The sequence below is a fragment of the Esox lucius genome, chromosome 22, assembly GCF_011004845.1.
Source record: "Esox lucius isolate fEsoLuc1 chromosome 22, fEsoLuc1.pri, whole genome shotgun sequence".
In the NCBI taxonomy this organism is placed as follows: domain Eukaryota; kingdom Metazoa; phylum Chordata; class Actinopteri; order Esociformes; family Esocidae; genus Esox; species Esox lucius.
The window spans coordinates 13,591,916-13,609,702 of NC_047590.1; the positions used below are offsets into that span (position 1 = coordinate 13,591,916).

The following is a 17,787-nucleotide window of genomic DNA, read 5'->3' on the forward strand; positions in this document are numbered from 1 at the left end:
CAAAATAATTTTTTGAAATTTCTTAAAAACAGTATAAAATAAACATGTATTAATCCAAAGACTACTACAAGAACTCAGTATATCATAAAAACATCCAACATGACAACATAATTGAATCATTCATTTTATCAGGAAAATGTAGTGTCCAAAAGCTAAACTAAAAGGATTAGCTCAGGTTCTATAAATCTACAGGTTCACAGTATATTAAATTGTTTTAGACTATGTTTGTATATATTGAGGTTCTGCTTTTATTCCGAGGTAGCGCTTTCTGAAATAAGTGCTTTTTGTCAGTGCGCATTAAAACAATGTCAAATTAGTGCACATAGGAAATAAAAAAACACTTTCAAATCATGTATTCCAATGCATTACACAAGGGAATAATCCTTACATATGCAGCATAACCCAACATTTGATAATGCCCCCCCCCCCCCCCCCCATCAATCAAAACCCCAGTAGCTTAAACAGTTCTTTAGTGGTAAGCCTACATTCATTACAGAAACACTGCATATAATACAACATACAGACTCAAAATGTAACAAATGATTTTGATTGTGCGTCTTTGTTTCATTACCCATGTAGAATATGGGTATCAATGGTTTTGTATCTGGATATGTGATACAGAAACACTTTAATGGAGACCAACAAACCCATTGGTGATCAAAAAACTGATAAAGCTGTCATTTGATTCAATAGGCAAGTTTAAAAAAGTGCAATGTTTCGCTAACAATGGCACAATTCACGTAGTAATACATGGCATTCGGCAGAAACCTTTATCCCGTCCTTCCCCAGGGGGAGTGCAACCAGCACATTGTATAGGACATGCTTTTCCAACTGATTACCGACCAGCAGGATTAGCTCTTGTAAAATGCTGTGCGTTCCATCAATGTAACCGTTTGCTTATCAATACGGTTCAGTAGTGATTTGGTTGACACTTTCATTATCATTAAGGCAGCAATTTCAAGTGACAAAGGGAAAGTGTAAAGTAGGCGGAGAGTACCATAATGAACTGAAAGTCACAATCATAAACCATGCCTAAATATAGGCAAACTCAACACAGGGACTAAACCCATAAGGCTATCCTATCAAACACTAGGGCCGGTTTCGCAGACACTAGGCATTTAGCCTAGTATAGAAAAAAATTAAATCTAGTTCAATAGAAAACTCCATTAAGCTTGTTGTTTTAGTCCTAGACTAGGCTTAATATGTGTCTGTGAAACCGGCCCGTAATGTGATTTGCTAGAGCAAGTTGAGACATCAAAAACACAAGGCCAATTTCACAGACAAAGATTTAGCCTAGACTACGACAAAACAAAAGTAAGAAAAACAAGCCCAATGGAGTTCTCCATTGACCTTGATTTTTTTTTTTACTTTATCCAAGATCTTAAACTTTGTCCATGAAACAGGCACATAGCATTCTAACCGGCTTTGGAGTCAGTTCCATTTCAATTCCGGTCCTGGCATGTTTCACCGTGTAGTATTGCCCCACAAACCAACAGTCACGTCCTTGTGATCTGCTGTAGCTCGTTAAGGGGAGGGGAGTCCCTGCTAAAGCCGTCCGACTCACTCTCCCCGCTGTCAGTCTGGGGCTTGGCCTTGGCTTGAGATTGGCTCACCATGAGCTTATACAGCCCGGCCATAAGGAAGACCACCGCGATCACAGCGAAGTAGCCGGCGTAAATGAAGAACTAGGAGAGACAGAGAGAGACACAAAATAAACAGAGACACCTTGTTGATGTAACAGTAAAATCTGTAAAAACCAATCATATTTCATATTGTTGTCATTAGATACCTGTGGGAAAATATCCAGGCCCAGTCCAGCAGTGTCCACCACCACAATGGTAAGGACTGTCTGGAGCAGCAGGGCAGTGAAAGTGTTCACACCGAACACCAAAGCGTAGCGCTGCATACTTAAGTTGGAAGCGATCTGATACCTGATGGAGCAGAAAACAGATTATGTACCATACACAAATAAAGTATTTTTCAAAATAAAAGATTGAATACACCGTTCAAAGACGACGTGTCATCTTAGGCTGTTATTGATATGGGCTTGTAAAAGTCAGAGGACAGTTTGTGCGCACAGGAGGCTGCAGCCTAGCCTGGAAGACCACCCTAGGCCACAAAAACAAACTTGAGACTCCTGGACGTCAGCTGATATTCAGGGAGGCGGGTCTTTCATACTCACGTAGCAATGGTTATGAGAAGCATGTATGTGGCTCTGAAGACTACGTAGGAGGTGTAGCAGACCCATATGTTCCTGATGGTGTCCATGAGGTAAACTGCCACAGCCATGACCACTGAGAAGATGCAAAGAGCCAGTTCTCCCCAAACTGTCCAGGACACCTTGACAGAGCCCACGCCAAAGGCTGCAAACGCACCTGAAGACACCAGCACATCAGTAGGCACACCAACTGGTCACGTTTTTGGACAGACATCTAAGCAACTCATTTGAGTTAAATCAGTGTTTGTTTCTATTCCAATATAGTCTGTGCTGGATTCTGCACAGTTCTTAAATTCATAACCTTACGTTGCGCTTTAACAAGGTATTCGGCAAGCTTACCTAGCAAAGTAGAGATTGTCTCCACATAGCCATTGTAGATCTCAAACTCCTGAGAGGGCAGGACCTTTTCCCAGAGGGCCTGAGCATAGTTGACCACCTGGAAGTAGCCACAAGTAGAGAGGGCCCACCACACCGACCATGCCAAGAGGGTACGGCATGAGTAGCACTGCAGGAAATCAACCCACAGGATTCTCAACACGTCCACCAGGCCGCTGCTTGACCTACTGGCGCCACCACATTCACCGGCATTCACAACCTGAGTGATACACCGGGTTTAATAAGAACGCATAAGAATTAAGACTGAAATAAAGTGAAGAGAATAAAGAAACCAAAAAAAAATCTGCTTCCTCAAAGTGAGGGATTGAGCAAGGTTTTTTGGTCTCCCGTCAACGCTACAGTATTGCAACTCTTGATTATTGTGTAAATCTAGCAGCTTTCGACATGGCTCAGCAGAGTTCCATGGGAGCCAGAATTAAACAACACAGACCTTACACTGTCCACTCTCAGAGTGGCAACTAACCGTTCAACAAAATCACTCACCATGGGGACCTCATCGCTCTTCAGAGGCACTTTGCTTTCAGGGTCTTCCGCGTCATCAGTGGGAGCCCTGCTGTTCTGGTGTGCCAGCTGTCCCCCCTTGGTCCCCTGACTCTTATGGAAGAACAAGCTCTTACTGGGCATGGGCAGAAACCAAGGCGCGACAAAAGCCATGCTGGCAGACACCAGCGTGATGACACTGAGATAGAACAGCGGCATCTGAGCCACGGACACCAGGAGCTGCCCGGTCAGAGAACCGGCAGCAGAACCCAGTAACGTAATACTGCGACAGTAGCCAGTCACTCTCTGATACTGGGCTGGCTCAACCACACTGTATATGAAGGAGAAATAGGCTATATCGGCGGCAGTGGCAAGACCGAAGAAAAACTCCAGAAACTGCATAGCCAGCACACCCTGGGCCTTTACTAGCATCACATAGGTCACAACAAAGCTCAAAGCCTGCAGGATCAGCACAGGCTTGTAGCAGAGGTAGTCCGTGGCCAGAAAGACTGGAAATAACAGCACAAGATAGGAATAGGTCCATATCGGGTAGATCTCATTTACAACCTGTAGAAAGATTGCACATAGTAAATCGTGTTAGTTAAACTCATAATACATGTTTTCAATTGGCCCACATGTGATGTAATTCTTGTATTATCTACTGCTGAGTTAGCCGACTTATAGTCATTAGAAACCACCAGATTAGTTAGTTATCTTGCTTCATTGCTGCTAAATACATGTGCCAAAAAGCAATTACTGCCGGATTATACACATTTCTAAAGATTTGAGACATAAGATAATGTTCCTATTAAGAAAATATTTCAAGGATTGCAGAAAAACAGAATTAGTATTTGGGAAAATAAACCACCAAGTTAGCTAACATTAGCTAAATAAACATGTAGTAGAGTAATGTTAAGGTCTAACGTTGTTTATTTTCTTGATATAGACAAACATGACATTACCGTACGATTGAACTAAAAAAATAAATCGATGTATTTATAGCAAGCTAAATTTCGAATGTGTAGAAAACAATATTACAAGAAAATGTAACCCTAACTCTTTCCTCGTCCTTCCACTTGACTTACCTCTGTTTCCGTAAGGTTTTTATCAGGTCCCATCAAAAACGCCGTTAAGAAAGGCTCAGATGGACGGAGATTAGAGAAGAATCCATAAACACAAAGTAAGACCGTGGGATAGAGTTGAGACATGTTCAAAAAAAAAACATTAGATGACCTCCACGCATTACTGAGCTATTAAATCTGATCTGACTTACATCATCGTGAGAAATCCATGTAATGTGGAGATTTTGTTTTTTGTTGCGTCGCATTAAAATGACGACAGTACCACCGTCCAATCAAATGCGATATAAGAGGATGCGCCCTTTTTTTTTGTTGAAAATAAACAACCACCAAACAAGGCGCACTCATGTCATCACCCCTTTGAAACAGACAAGCTCCCCAAAACCACATTGTTTTAAAATCCTCGCCCTGTCACCAATTAAAATCCCCTTAAAACGAGGTTAATCAGGTAAAAAAAAAAAGAGTTAATGAGCTAATCATAAAAAAGAAAATGATTAGCTCTTTTCAGCTGCAAAGAGAATTTAAATTGATGATCTTCTGACTGGAGTTCACATTCTGTTCAGTAATTCTGGCTACAAACAATGTTATCAATTTGCATACCATACTGAGATTTGTAGCCTGTCTATAGCAATGGATGTTTCAACTAAACCAAGACAACCCACACGATGAAGCCTATTTGCGAGATCCTAGGAATGGTGATCAAAGCTAAATTCTGTGAGAGCTTGGGTCCAGTTGTTCCGAAGTAATCTGATCGTATTTTAGTAGTATTGGGATCCAAAACAATCTGGATTATCCTGATCCCAGCAGAAGGGTGGATTCAGGGGGATTTCAGGAACAAAATTTCATAAAATGTTTAAATTCATGTAGTATATTGACATTTATTAATACTTTGCACCTGATTTGTTTAACCGTTACCGTGATAAAGTTGACTTTAGGCTACTTATTAAGCCTGTCAGAAAAGTAAAATAAAGTGAAAATACAAATATTTTCTCCACATAAAATATCCCCCAAACAGCTGTCAATAGTAATGGCCATAAGATGCTTCATTGCCGTTCTTCCAGCAGCAGGATATTATGCTAGCAGCGCTAAATAAAAGCCATCATTGAAATATATAATATAGTTACAAATCTAGTCTGTACATTTTGTTTAATGTCTGTTCCAATATTGTTCTTGTCTCTTATTTTTTCAAAGACTAGTATAACTATATTGCCTTATAAAGTTCAGTGATGGCTTTTATTGTGACAAAGAAAATCTGAGTGTTGCCAGCATAATATCCTGCTGCTAAAATAATGTTAACGAAGCCTGGTTTGCCCATTACTAACTGTCATTTATCACTGTATATATATTACAATGACACAATCATCAAAGATGAACCAGTCACCGAGGAAGAAGGTGGATCCTCACTGGTAGAGCCAGTAGTAATTGACACAGGAGCTGGAAGCATGCTTTGGCAAACAAAGATGATGCCTAAGTCACTTCTTAAATGAGATACGGAAGGAGCACGAGTACAGATTCATCAGGCAGAGGAACAAATCAATCCTACCCAACAATCGCAAACCAAAGCCAGATATCTGCCACCTAAAAGGAGGGCTTCAAAATGCAGGTCTCTCCACAAATGAACTCTAAACGTTCCTTATTTTGTTAACTATTGGAAAGTTATCCTTTTCATCATTTAAGAGTATGTTCAAAATATCCACAATGTATTTGTTTGTTTTTATTTGTTTGGGGTCAGGTGAGGAGTCTGACTGTTCCAAAGAAAAAATTGAATTCTTTTTTTCTGTCTCTTTAAATAAAAACACAGTGTCACCCGCTGGCTATTCTACATGTTGTTCTTTACATAGCTAGTAGCCTACATTGTGATATGAATTCTCATTAAAATCACTGGTAATCCAGATTTGGTAATCTTAGTTTGTATCTGGATCAGGCTGGTCCAATCCAATGTTGCTTTGAAAAACTGGCACAAAAGTAAGATGGATTACCTGATTCTGGATAGCAAAACATGCGATTTTTCCAAAACTGGATCTTTCTGATCCAAATTAAACTAATTGTCCCTGATGATCTGATGCTTCACATGCACACATCCTAAAGCCAGTCTACCTATCGATCACTGGAAATTGTGTGCATTTGTTCAGTTACAAGACCAAAAATAGTACATAGCCAAAGAGTTGCTTGTCATCCACCTATTGGTATTAGGTAACATTTTCACTGTTCGTATAACACATCATCTTTGTTTTTTTTGTTTTTTGTTTTAGGTTTTTATTACCTTTTAATGTGTAAATAAAAGCAATCACATCAGTAATATTTAGGATTTTTATTGATAAATGTATATTACTTTAAAATGTTCAGAGTATATTTACGCTGAACAGTTTCATACAGGAGTCTTCTGGATCAACAGGCTATACAAGACCACCACAACACCTGTCCAACTGATTCTTAGGAAAGGTCAAGTAAACTTGAACCAGGTAGCAGGTGTTATTTTACAGTCAGTGTTTCCAAATGAATGAGTGAGTTATACATGCTGTTATTGAAAGTAGTATAGTTAAATGAATGCACCGTGCAGACCTTCAGCCAACTGTACAGAAACATTTGTAGAAGTCATAAAATGATTGGTTGGTTTCTGACTGAAACTATTTTTATACTTGAAAAGCCAATGAAATTCCTAGTGAATCATGTTCTGATAACATATCTGCCCTCTGGTAAAACAGGTATCCTTGAAAGCATGTACACACAGCATGTACTGCAGACAAAACAATCATTATATTATCTCTATGGGACAAGACAGTGGAACCAGGACCAGGAAAACAAACAACAAATAATCAGACCTTCCTCAAGTAGGGCATATATCATCATCCCCCCCCAAAAAGGGACACCGACACACTTACATAGACAACTGATAGCCAAAGACCCAGGGGACAATGTACACATTCAGAGAAAGACTTTAGCATTAAGACAAAATGGTCTGAATTAGAAATACGGTCCAAACATTAGTCCAGCAAAGTGCATCTAACAGCAAAAGCTTAAATGCCGATTGGGCTAAAATAAATTGCTTGATGGAAACATGTTTTATCAATGACAAAGATTATATTTATTTGGTAAGCATTTCAGAGGCCATTAATGCAGCACCATCACTATGGTTAAAAAAAAAAGGTTTTCAGATGGTTATTATTGCGAATGGAGAAAACTTGTAACGCCTATCTGTAAATTAACATTAAAGAAACATATTGAAGTCATATTCCAATGTTATTAAGTGCAGAGCTGGGCATTGGCCAAGTACAGAGTGAGAATCTTCCAGACAAAAACACTGCGAGGATGGTCACCATTCAACACAGGAAGCCATTACATCATTACCAACATGTGTACAACACCCATGAACCAACTCGGCGATCCAGCGATTCAACCTATACCCACGCAAACTCTACGAGTATCCAGAACATTCCAAAAGGCGTTCCCCGGAGGCAACATTCAAGTGCCCCACCGCAGGAGAATTCCCAACAGATTCCATCAACACTCAAAAGGTTTTTGCAGGAGTATCCGTTAAACTCTCTATAGTGGAGTTACATGGTGAAGTGTCTTGTATAATCGTATTCTATTGTGGGGATGACAGCTTGGACAAATTTTAAGAAAATCAACAGATACCTGAAAACATTAGGTTAGGGGAAAATGTGTCGGTACTCAGGAATGACAAAACAGTATTAGAAATATCACATCTATTCACCATTCTTCTTAGCATAGCTTACATTGAAATAATGACAAAATAATATACTATATTTAAATACCTCTGAACTCTAAACTGCATTAAAAAAAAAATAAAAACTGATCCCACCCTATAATTCCATTAAAGGATACATATGAACTCCAAGTTCTCCACCCCCTTCGGCAACTGTTTCGATTATTTTTTTCATCACTTCAGCATGTCTGGAAAACAGCAGTGATAACATTAGCTTACACAATGTAGCCACTGGAATGGCATGGTAGCCCAGTGGTTAGACAATCCGAGTGACCAATAGGTTGCGGGATAGAAACCCAGAATCGGCAAAGTGAAGAATCTTTAGGTCCATCCCTGCTAAAAATAATAATAAATACATATAATCTCTTATGGTTCCTGTTTAAAAGGCACCTCAGCGCTGATCCAGCATCAGCTTTGCCTTTAGATAATAATAAAAAATAAGACAGACCACATAGTGATCACCACTCTTACTTTAACACACTGGGATTAAGTCTGAAATCTGCTGTGTTCACCTGCAGGGATGCACAGAGCACATGGCAGGCGGTGGCAGGTGGGGGTGGTTTTCAATGGTCACAGTCTTCTTCACATGATCCTGGCTGATGTCCTCATACATCTGATCGACTGTCAGAGGTTGTCTGTCCTGTTGGGAGAATGGTAAAACGGAACGTAGAACCCAGGAATCCAGTTTCCCCAGGTATGTCAGAGGCATCATTCATAGTTGTCAGAGCGCCAATGGGATTTATGCACTCAATAATATCCACATTGCCACCCAAAAAGACACAGCAGCATCTAATGACAAACTTGATCGCTAACTGTGAGCATACAATGTTTTCTTCCTGCATAACCTAGAAACCCAAAAATAATAAGCGGGTAACTTTGGGGAGTTGTTGGTATCATATTAACTCAGTGCTGCTCAGAGACCTCTTAAATATACAGTCAGTGAGTTACCTCATCATATCCAAAGAGCCAAAGCCGAGGAGTCTGGTAGTATTTGTCATATGTGATGTATAGGTCATAAGTTCGAGTTTGCAGGATGTCATCACTCCCAGCCTCTCCTGCTTTGGATTTTGAGGAGTCCACAATTTTACTGGTGTCCAGGGTAGCCTGATAACATGCAACAACAAAGAAAATAATGGAAAAATTTAGGATAGCAACACTTCCTGGAAACAAATACCACGTAACAGCAACAACAACAAAAAAAGGTTCACCAAAACACTGAAAGTTTATTGAAAATAAATAATTATAATATGCTCAACATTTTACCTCATCTGTTTCCAGAAGGCCACTTTCTTCATACTCTTGAGGACAGAACAAGGAACATACTCATTTAAGACTTAATTAACACTATGAATAATGTTGAAGAAATAACAAAGAGCATATGCACACGACATTATTGAAGTCCTCCAAGAGTAGAGATACCTTCCATATCTGCAGCCTCCTCATCTTCATCATCATCGTCGTCACCACCACCACCACCATTCCCACTAGCACCAGAGTTCACATTCATGTTCATATTGTCCTTTAAAAATAAAAGTAACATTTATTTGTGAGATGTCCTACGGTAGTATACATTTAAGATCAATAAATAGAAATGTTCATTATTATCAATGCAGACTTATAGGATTTTATTACATTTACACTAGGATTGAATTACATAAAAAGATTCCAGCTAATGTACCTTATTGTCCAATGAGATTTCTCGCACAGCCTCTGAGATTCCCCCCACACCTAAAATATGAATTTGATTCATAAACACATGGACAAACAAACCTGAATGTTAAGTTCCGTTTTAACTTATTCGTGAGACGGCTGTGCGAGGCAGATCAAGAACAACAAATCTAGTTAGAAAATGAAGCGCTGTCATTTGAAAAGCAAAAGTTGCCAACCTGAGTGGTGATAAGTGTCAACCCATCCTCCATCTCCATCATCTTCCTCTATGATGGCCTCCAGTTCATCACAATACTCCATCTGTTTACAACGCTTGTAGCAAGGAACTGCTCGCACACAAGCACACACTTGAATTAGCCAAACAGTAATAGTCTGAACAAAAACCCTGTCTGAAGAGGTTCACACAGTTCTTTGCTTACCGTTACGAGTTAATAGGAACTGCTTATCCTTGGGTAAATAGGGCTTCACCTTCTCCTCTTCCCCAGACACCCTGGAGGAATGAAAAGGATGTGACGTCTGGGACAAATGAACCACACGGTGGTCGTAAACCGTGCTGTAGTCGATGTTATATTTGGAGACAGCTGAATATCATTCCTGTGTTATGAACACCTCATCCCAGATGAACTTGGCTGTGCAATTAAGTGTAATTTAGCAGACTCCAATATCAGAGGTGGGTATGTACGGCCATTGAACTACCTGGATATTGCTCCTTGGATTTGGATGGTACTGAGCCATGTCCAGGGAGAGGGAGGGTACAAATTTGATTACTAGTAATATTCAAAGGAAATCTCACCATTTCCATGTCGGGCAGTGGTGAACCAGGTGATCTCCAGCAGCTACAAACTAAGCAGGAGTAAAGAAGATATTAAAAAGGAAGTTGTGACAGTTCAGTCAGATGACAATTACTCTGTGGGTCGAGGAAACTTACTTTTTGGTTTTACCACACACTTGCCCAAATGATGAAAGACTGCAAGCGTGCTTTCATTAGATATTTCAAAATGGACAAAAAAGTCAATTTGCTCACCTCTTCTGGTGTAATAACTCCGGTCTCCTTAAATTTAGATTCCTGTCAGAAATTACAAAGAAACCTGATTGTTAAGACGTTAGTTGTATTTTTTTTCAACTTTCTCATCCACTTTTGTTTGACAGTATAACTAGCTCGAATTATGTGTCAGTAGAGTGACTGTCTGAACAACCATTCATACTGAGGTTAGACATTCCATTCGTAATTGCTTCAAGGCCTCTAACTTTGACTGCCACATTGACTGCTCAAAGTGTTCTACTGGAATGATGTAAATTTTGCTAGCAAATAGTACAATGACAAGTTGATAAGACAATCATGTGTCAGAGCCAAAACAATGTAATGTAATATACTGCCTTTATACAACAGTACTACTATAAACAATTATTTGAAGTTATATTATGCAGATAATTTAAGAAATATAACTAGCTACGGTTGTGAATGCTTAGCTAATCAAGTAACACTTCCCGTTAATGCATCCTGATGGCGCTAGCATGTTAGCATCACAAGATCGCAAACGAGACAGCTAATTTACCTTACCTTCAATACTGGAGTGAAAAACTCGGCAACTCCAAGGGCCGTGCCTTTTACTGAATTAATGGCGTTCTGCATGTTAGCTATTGGATTGTCACCCTAACTGATCCGAAGCTGTTCAAACGCTTAAGGACCGTCGGTTTGCGGTTGTTCAGACCAAAACAAGCCTCTGCGTTTGGCAGCAACAGATCACATGACTCGTCATTTGAGGATCCTCTTCCGCTGTTAAAGTCTCGCAAGATTTGTATGGACAACTCAAGCTACAAAGCCTCGCAACGCACACAATACTAAGAATATGTAAGAAAGAAAATTTAAAACAAAATCTGTCGTTCATCACACTTTCTTGAGAAATACATTTTAAGAAAGTAAGTTGTAATTTAGTTGCAAATCATAACCATTAGTTTGAATTATCTATTGTGGTCTGAATAAAGAAACAGATCTTGCCTACATTGAGACATACGAGGCACGGGAGGACTACATCAACATGTTCGGGCTCGCCCCCAGTTAGAGGATGCAAGGTGCTTCAGTGCATTACATTTGAAACTGTATTATTTTATTCTGCCACAAAAAAGCCAAGAGTAACTGTATAGGCCCATTGACGTGTAGCACACCAACACAAGCAGTTCGCATCAGAGATCAGCGCAGTGCTCATTGTGCTTCCGAAATCCAAACGCCTGCCATCCTTGGTCATAGGTACAATGGGTGTAGCTTTGGATAATTTACTAGCTTCTCTGATACTTTACTGGCTACTCCCTTTGCCACCAGTTTTTCAAAATCCCACCTATCTTTGGATGAGGAAATGTACAGCCTGAGCTTGAAATAATTTTGGGGGCATTTTATGGTTGATGGCTGTGGGTATAGGGTACTCTCTCCATACTCCATACACCCAAAAACATTGTCATACTCTTTCCTAATGAAATTCAGATTTTCCCCATGATAAACCCCTGAGACCTCAATGGCAGTAAAATGATATAGTCTTCAGCAGCTAAAGCTTTTTCCTGAGCCACTCTGGTTGTCCTATTGTGCTCAACCAATAGATGCCACTAGAGGAACTCATATACAGCCCCAAATTGTTTTTGTCACACAGCATTCGTGACTCTTGAAGCATGCGCATTAGGTGCAGCCCAGTGCAGTAATTTATAACAATATTAATGACATTTCCAGTATTTATGAATATTAATGAAAAAACTGTCCAACATGTTCATGTACTCCTCATCTACAAATTACAAGGATTATCTTTAACAAATTAACAATAATTTACCCACAATGCATAGACATACAATTTCAATTAAATAATGAATATGGGCTTAGAGTGCAGTATCTCAGCTTTAATTTGAGGGTATTCACATTCAAACTGGAGGAAGGGTTTAGGAATGACATCTCGTTAATATGTAGCCCCCTCTTTTTGCAAGGGACCAAAAGTAATTGGACAAGTGCCTCAAAAGCTTCATGGACAGGTGTGGGCTCTTCCTTCGTTATTTCTTTATCAAATAAGCAGGTAAAAGGGCTGGGGTTGATTCCAGGTGTGGCATTTGCATTTGGAATCTGTTGCTGTGAACCCACAACATGCGGTCAAAGGAGGTTTCAATGCAAGTGAAACAGGCCATACTTAGGCTGCAAAAAATAAAAAATCTATCAGGGAGATAACAGGAGCATTGGACCAAATCAACAGTTAGGTACATTCTGAGAGAAAGAGAATGAACTGGTGAGCTCTGCTACAGAAAAAGGTGTGAAGGTCCACGGAAGACAGCAGTGGTGGATGATCGTAGGATCCTTTCCATGGTAAAGAAAAACCCCTTCACAACCTCCAGCAAAGTGAAGAACACTTTCCAGGAGGTAGGCATATCATTATTCAAGTATACCATGAAGTGAACACTTCACAAGAGCAAATACAGAGGGTTCAACACAAGGTGCAAACCATTCATAAGCCTCATGAATAGAAAGGCCAAATTAGACTTAACCAAAAAGCATCTAAAAAGCAAGCCCAGTTCTGGAACAGCATTCTTTGGATAGATTAAACTAAGATCTTCCTATGCCAGAATGTTAATAATAATAATAATAAATTGTATTTATATAGTGCTTATCTTGGACTCAAAGTCGCTTTACAGGGCAGGTAGATTATTAAAACAGAACAAAACAAAACAAGACAAGATTCAGACACCGATGAGAAGGGAAGGGGCCATGGGGCTACGGATAGGCAGAGGTGAAGAGATGGGTAGAAAAAAGTATGGAGAAGGCTTGGAATGGCTCTTGATCCAAAGCATACCACATCATGTGTAAAACACAGTGGAGGCAGTGTGATGGCATGGGCATGCATGGCATCCAATGGCACTGGGTCACAAGTGTTTATTGATGATATGACAGAACACAGAAGAAGCCTGATGAATTCTCAAGTGTGTAGGAATATATTGTGTACTCAGAATCAGCCAAATTCAGTGAAGTTGATTGACCAGTGATTCACTTCACAGATGGACAATGAACTCTTTGTATTTTCTTCCATTTTACTCCATATTTCCTCCATATTCATAGTCTTAGTCTCCCAGTCCCTGCCATTGGGAAGCATCTCCACTACATAATGCTCCAACCCCAATGTTTCACCATAAAGTACTTAGTCAGGTAATGAACATACCTTGTTTTTGTGCTCGGCATTCAGGACTAATTGTTACATTTTGGTCTCATCAAATGAGAGAATATTTTTTGAGTCTGACTGGCAGTCTTTCATGTGCCACGGGCAGGCCCTACATATGTCCTATACTCAGGAGAGGCTTCCAACTAGTCACTCTACCACAAAGGCCTGATTGTTGAAGTGATGGAGAGATGGTTGTCCTTCTGTTAGGTTCTCCCATTTCTGCAGAGAATCTCTTAGCTTTGTTAGAGTGGCCATTGGGTTCTTGTTTACCTTCCTGACCAAAGACCGTCTTGCCCTTATTGCAGTGACTGTAATCGGTTTTATTTCCTGTGTTTGACTCGTATGTCTGAGAATGGGAGGGTTCCAGATCATACTCTCTCACACTGTTCTGCCGTCCAGAAAAACTGTGGTGAGTCTGCACTTAGCCTAAAGTTCCCATAAAATGCCAAGGACATCCCTCTTACCACACCAATGTTTGGAAGAACAGATTTTTTGACCAAAATTGCTTCTGCTTAACTCTTTGTTGAGCAAGTACCTGAGTATGCTCTACAAACCCATGATTTTGGTAGTTTATCTAGCTCTCTCAGATAATATGATTTAGATATGATAGGATTTTATTCCTTTATTTCATGATCTAACCCATTAACATTCAAACTTACAGTTATCCACAAGTCTTCTAATTGATGTCCGAACACTTTTATATGAATGCAGTATACAGTGCCCAAACAAAGGACATCACACACACAAAAAAGTAGCTCCAACCAAACTTAACATAACACTCAATATTCCTTTGCCGAGAACATAGAGTCAAAGTGAATGTATTTTATTTGTCAAGTTCACCTGATAACATGCGTCATTCTGAACAATGAAATTCTTGTGACATGGCACGCGACATCTGTGTAGTAGACAATATGGACAATATGAATAGAATCATAAATCTTATAAACATATGTGTTGTAGTGCCGACAATTGGATACATTAAAATGTACTAATTTACATGAATCTACATAGAAAGTGACCAGCGCATATGAAGTGCACATGCGATCAATAGATCAGTGTTGCTGGTTGAGGAGCCTTATGGTCGGGGGGTAAAAACTGTTTTTGAGTCTGGAAGTGCGTGTCCTGATGCTCCAGTAACTTAGACCGGACGGCAGCAGTGTGAACAGACCATAGCCTGTGTGGCTGTAGTCTTTTATGATGTTCTGTGCTTTCCTAAGGCATTGTGTATGGTAGATGCCTTGCACGGTAGGGAGATGGCAGCCGCTGACTTCACCACCCTCTGGAGGGCCTTGCGGTCAGCTGTGGAGCAAGTGCCGTACCAGGCAGTAATGCAGCCTGAGAGGATGCTCTCAATTGTGCACCTGGAAGAGTTGGTTAGAGTTTTTGCAGACATGCCAACCTCTTTGATTCTATTTAGGAAGGATATTCGCATTTGGGATATTCAACATGTCTGCTTGCCTGGACAAGGTGTGGTCATTTTTCATGAACACACTGAGGAACTTGACGTCAGAGACTCTCTCTACTTCAGCTCCGAACAACATTGGGTGAACATCAGTGGGTGTAACTAATATTCAGTGGTCGTAACTTAATATTCAGGAACCCCCACATCATGTAACGCCCCAGACTTGTGCTCTGCAAATATGCCATAGGGTAGTTTGGGGTGAGACACCCCCCCTAAAATGAATGTCTATTTACAGACACAATATAGAAAAATTTAGAGAGGGTTTTTTTTAAGTTGAAGATGGCTATGCTTAGGGTAACATATTATGAAGTAAAATAAATGGCTTCAGTTGACGGATTAATGTGTATTTAATCCAATGTATTTTCTAGGAAAGGGGTATTTTTTCCAGCTACTGGGGTAAGATAACCCCCCCATGGGGTTATTTGCCCCCCCGGGAATCTTATCCCAATAGAAGATAATGCCTAAGGGATTTTAAGAATCAATCCATCGCTGTTAATTTACATCGCTTACATTTTCCATTCACGCCTTCTCAAACAGTTAAACTAAACTTATTATTGTTTACATAAGGCAATATTTTAAATCCCAGCAGTCTTTAAAATGAGACTCAGAAGAAAAAAAATGTAATAGTTGGCTGAGCAGGTGTGATGATACAGAGGAAATTTGTAGTTGATTAAGACTAGTGGCAGCCAGAGGAGGTGTTGAATAAAAGAATGGTGACATTATGTGGTTTTTGTGAGTTTTACATGGGATGGGGCGTGTTGCCCCATGTTAACCTATTGTAAAAACCCACAAAAAACTTTATCTCAACACACTACAACACCATGAATATATAACAAATGATAAACAAAATGATAAACAAAAGCACAAAATCACATCTGTCATTCATTATACTTTATTGAGAAATACATTTGGACACAGTAAATTAGTTGTACATCAGAACCATTACTTTGAATTATCAGTGCTAGTGAAACTAAAGTGCCAGTGAAATTTGAAAGGAAAAGCAAGCATAAGCAGGCAAAGCGACGGCGATATCAAGACAATTACATTCTGTATGGATTTATGTGTCTTGTGGTTGATGGGGATGCACATCCACAATGTGTAATGTGTTCGGAGGTACTAGGAATTGACAGTTTGATACCGTTGAAACTGAAGAGACATTTACACACCAAACACCCAACACACATTAATAAACAACTGCATTTTTTCGATTGTAAAGAGCAAGAATTGCATGGTCAAAAGCAAGCATTGACCACACAGACTACAACAATTTCCAAAGTCCAAGCTAAATCTTATGCAGATGGGGCTAGTGCTATGATGTGCTGTTGCATCTATTTAAAATGAGAGATCAAGTTTGACAATGCAATGACAACCAATCATTTACGTTGACTTATTGGACTATTGAAGAGGTACTTTCAGGAAGAGAAACACAAAAACCACGACTGGATCTGACAGCGGTTTATCAACGCCACTACCACTGGCAGCAACCTGTCATCAGAACTACAGGACTCACTGCTGGACCTATTCAGTGACAGGGACCTGCCAGCAGCCTTTATCTCAACCCTGTTGAATGAATCCTGGCTGTCAATTGATGGCGAATACCAGGAATACATTAAAAACAAACAACGGTCACCACTCACGGTAGTAGAAGTTGAACTATGTTCATCACTATCAAGCATGAAGCCCAGAATACAAAGGCTGTTCCCAGTGTCAGGCTCATCCAACTCATTAATTGAGTAAGTACACAAAGTTATAAACACTCTATGTAAACACTCCTAAAACCTGATTGCGTCCTTCCAGCTCAGGCAGACGGTCCCCGAGGTCTCCTACCTCCACATCAGTCCTGATGCTGAAGTCTCTGGGCTTTACGACGATCATAGGGCCAGGCATTTAGCCTACAAAGTTGAATAAGTGTATGAAGTGAAATGGCTGTTACTTGTGTACAGGTATTAGCCCAGAATACAAAAGCTGTGTTCCCAGCGACAGACTTATCCATGTAATTAATTCTAAGTATGGAAATGTATTAGGTTAGGCCTACCAATTGTGAAATAAAATGTATGTAGTAAAATGCTAACCAATTTCTGAAGGCCTATGTGTTAGCGCAAGATATTAAGGCCTGTGTTAGGGCAATATATAAGAGCATGTATGACGGGTTTCGGGAGGGTGGCGCAAGCTGTGACTCAAATGCACAGGTGGGGCCTGAAACAAAAGGTTAGGGAACCCCTGTACTATACCATCAAATATAAGTGGAAGAATAAATGTAATGTATGCATAGCAAGTGTGCTGTATGTGTATGTTTGTGTGTGTATGTGTGTGTGTGTGTGTGTGTGTGTGTGTTTGTATGTATGTGCGTGTGTAGCCGTTCTCCATTACTTCCTCATACAGCACATCTTAGGTAGCAGCCACTGAAGGAATCTGTCAAAAACCAGAAGACATTGGTTACATGGAGAACTGGCAGTTGGTCCATGCATCAGATCTGCTATGCTGGCCTGGCTGGTCATGTGGATGAAAATCATGTAGAAAAAGACTAATTGGTGTTGATTTCCATCAAATGTTCATATTCAACATGAATGTCC

General features: G+C 40.0%; 2 protein-coding genes across 2 annotated transcripts; both read right to left on the reverse strand.

The window, feature by feature from the left end:
• Positions 1-429: 429 nt before the first annotated feature.
• On the reverse strand, positions 430-4,415 carry slc19a2 (solute carrier family 19 member 2). Its single transcript, XM_010864026.4, has 6 exons — positions 4,180-4,415; positions 3,098-3,661; positions 2,558-2,813; positions 2,183-2,375; positions 1,790-1,931; positions 430-1,685 (listed from the first exon to the last, which is right to left on the reverse strand). The coding sequence occupies exons 1-6, from the start codon at positions 4,300-4,302 to the stop codon at positions 1,497-1,499; spliced, it is 1,467 nt and encodes a 488-aa protein (XP_010862328.2). The 5' UTR covers positions 4,303-4,415; the 3' UTR covers positions 430-1,496.
• Positions 4,416-7,674: 3,259 nt separating this feature from the next.
• On the reverse strand, positions 7,675-11,330 carry atg3 (autophagy related 3). Its single transcript, XM_010864027.3, has 12 exons — positions 11,130-11,330; positions 10,593-10,634; positions 10,362-10,411; positions 9,988-10,058; positions 9,787-9,894; positions 9,579-9,628; positions 9,320-9,419; positions 9,164-9,198; positions 8,849-9,004; positions 8,413-8,540; positions 8,020-8,088; positions 7,675-7,809 (listed from the first exon to the last, which is right to left on the reverse strand). The coding sequence occupies exons 1-12, from the start codon at positions 11,199-11,201 to the stop codon at positions 7,728-7,730; spliced, it is 963 nt and encodes a 320-aa protein (XP_010862329.1). The 5' UTR covers positions 11,202-11,330; the 3' UTR covers positions 7,675-7,727.
• Positions 11,331-17,787: the final 6,457 nt, after the last annotated feature.

Bases quoted from the DNA above. Each gene is read 5' to 3' on its own strand.
- atg3 (XM_010864027.3), bottom strand. From the start codon at position 11,201: ATGCAGAACGCCATTAATTCAGTAAAAGGCACGGCCCTTGGAGTTGCC. The intron at 9,199-9,319 runs GTATCTCTACTC...TCTGTCCTCAAG, and splicing joins GGAGGCTGCAGATATGGAAG to AGTATGAAGAAAGTGGCCTT. The intron at 9,005-9,163 runs GTAAAATGTTGA...GCATGTTATCAG, and splicing joins GCCTTCTGGAAACAGATGAG to GCTACCCTGGACACCAGTAA.
- slc19a2 (XM_010864026.4), bottom strand. From the start codon at position 4,302: ATGTCTCAACTCTATCCCACGGTCTTACTTTGTGTTTATGGATTCTTC. The intron at 1,932-2,182 runs GTGAGTATGAAA...CTGCTCCATCAG, and splicing joins CTTCTCATAACCATTGCTAC to GTATCAGATCGCTTCCAACT. The intron at 1,686-1,789 runs GTATCTAATGAC...TGTCTCTCCTAG, and splicing joins GCCTGGATATTTTCCCACAG to TTCTTCATTTACGCCGGCTA.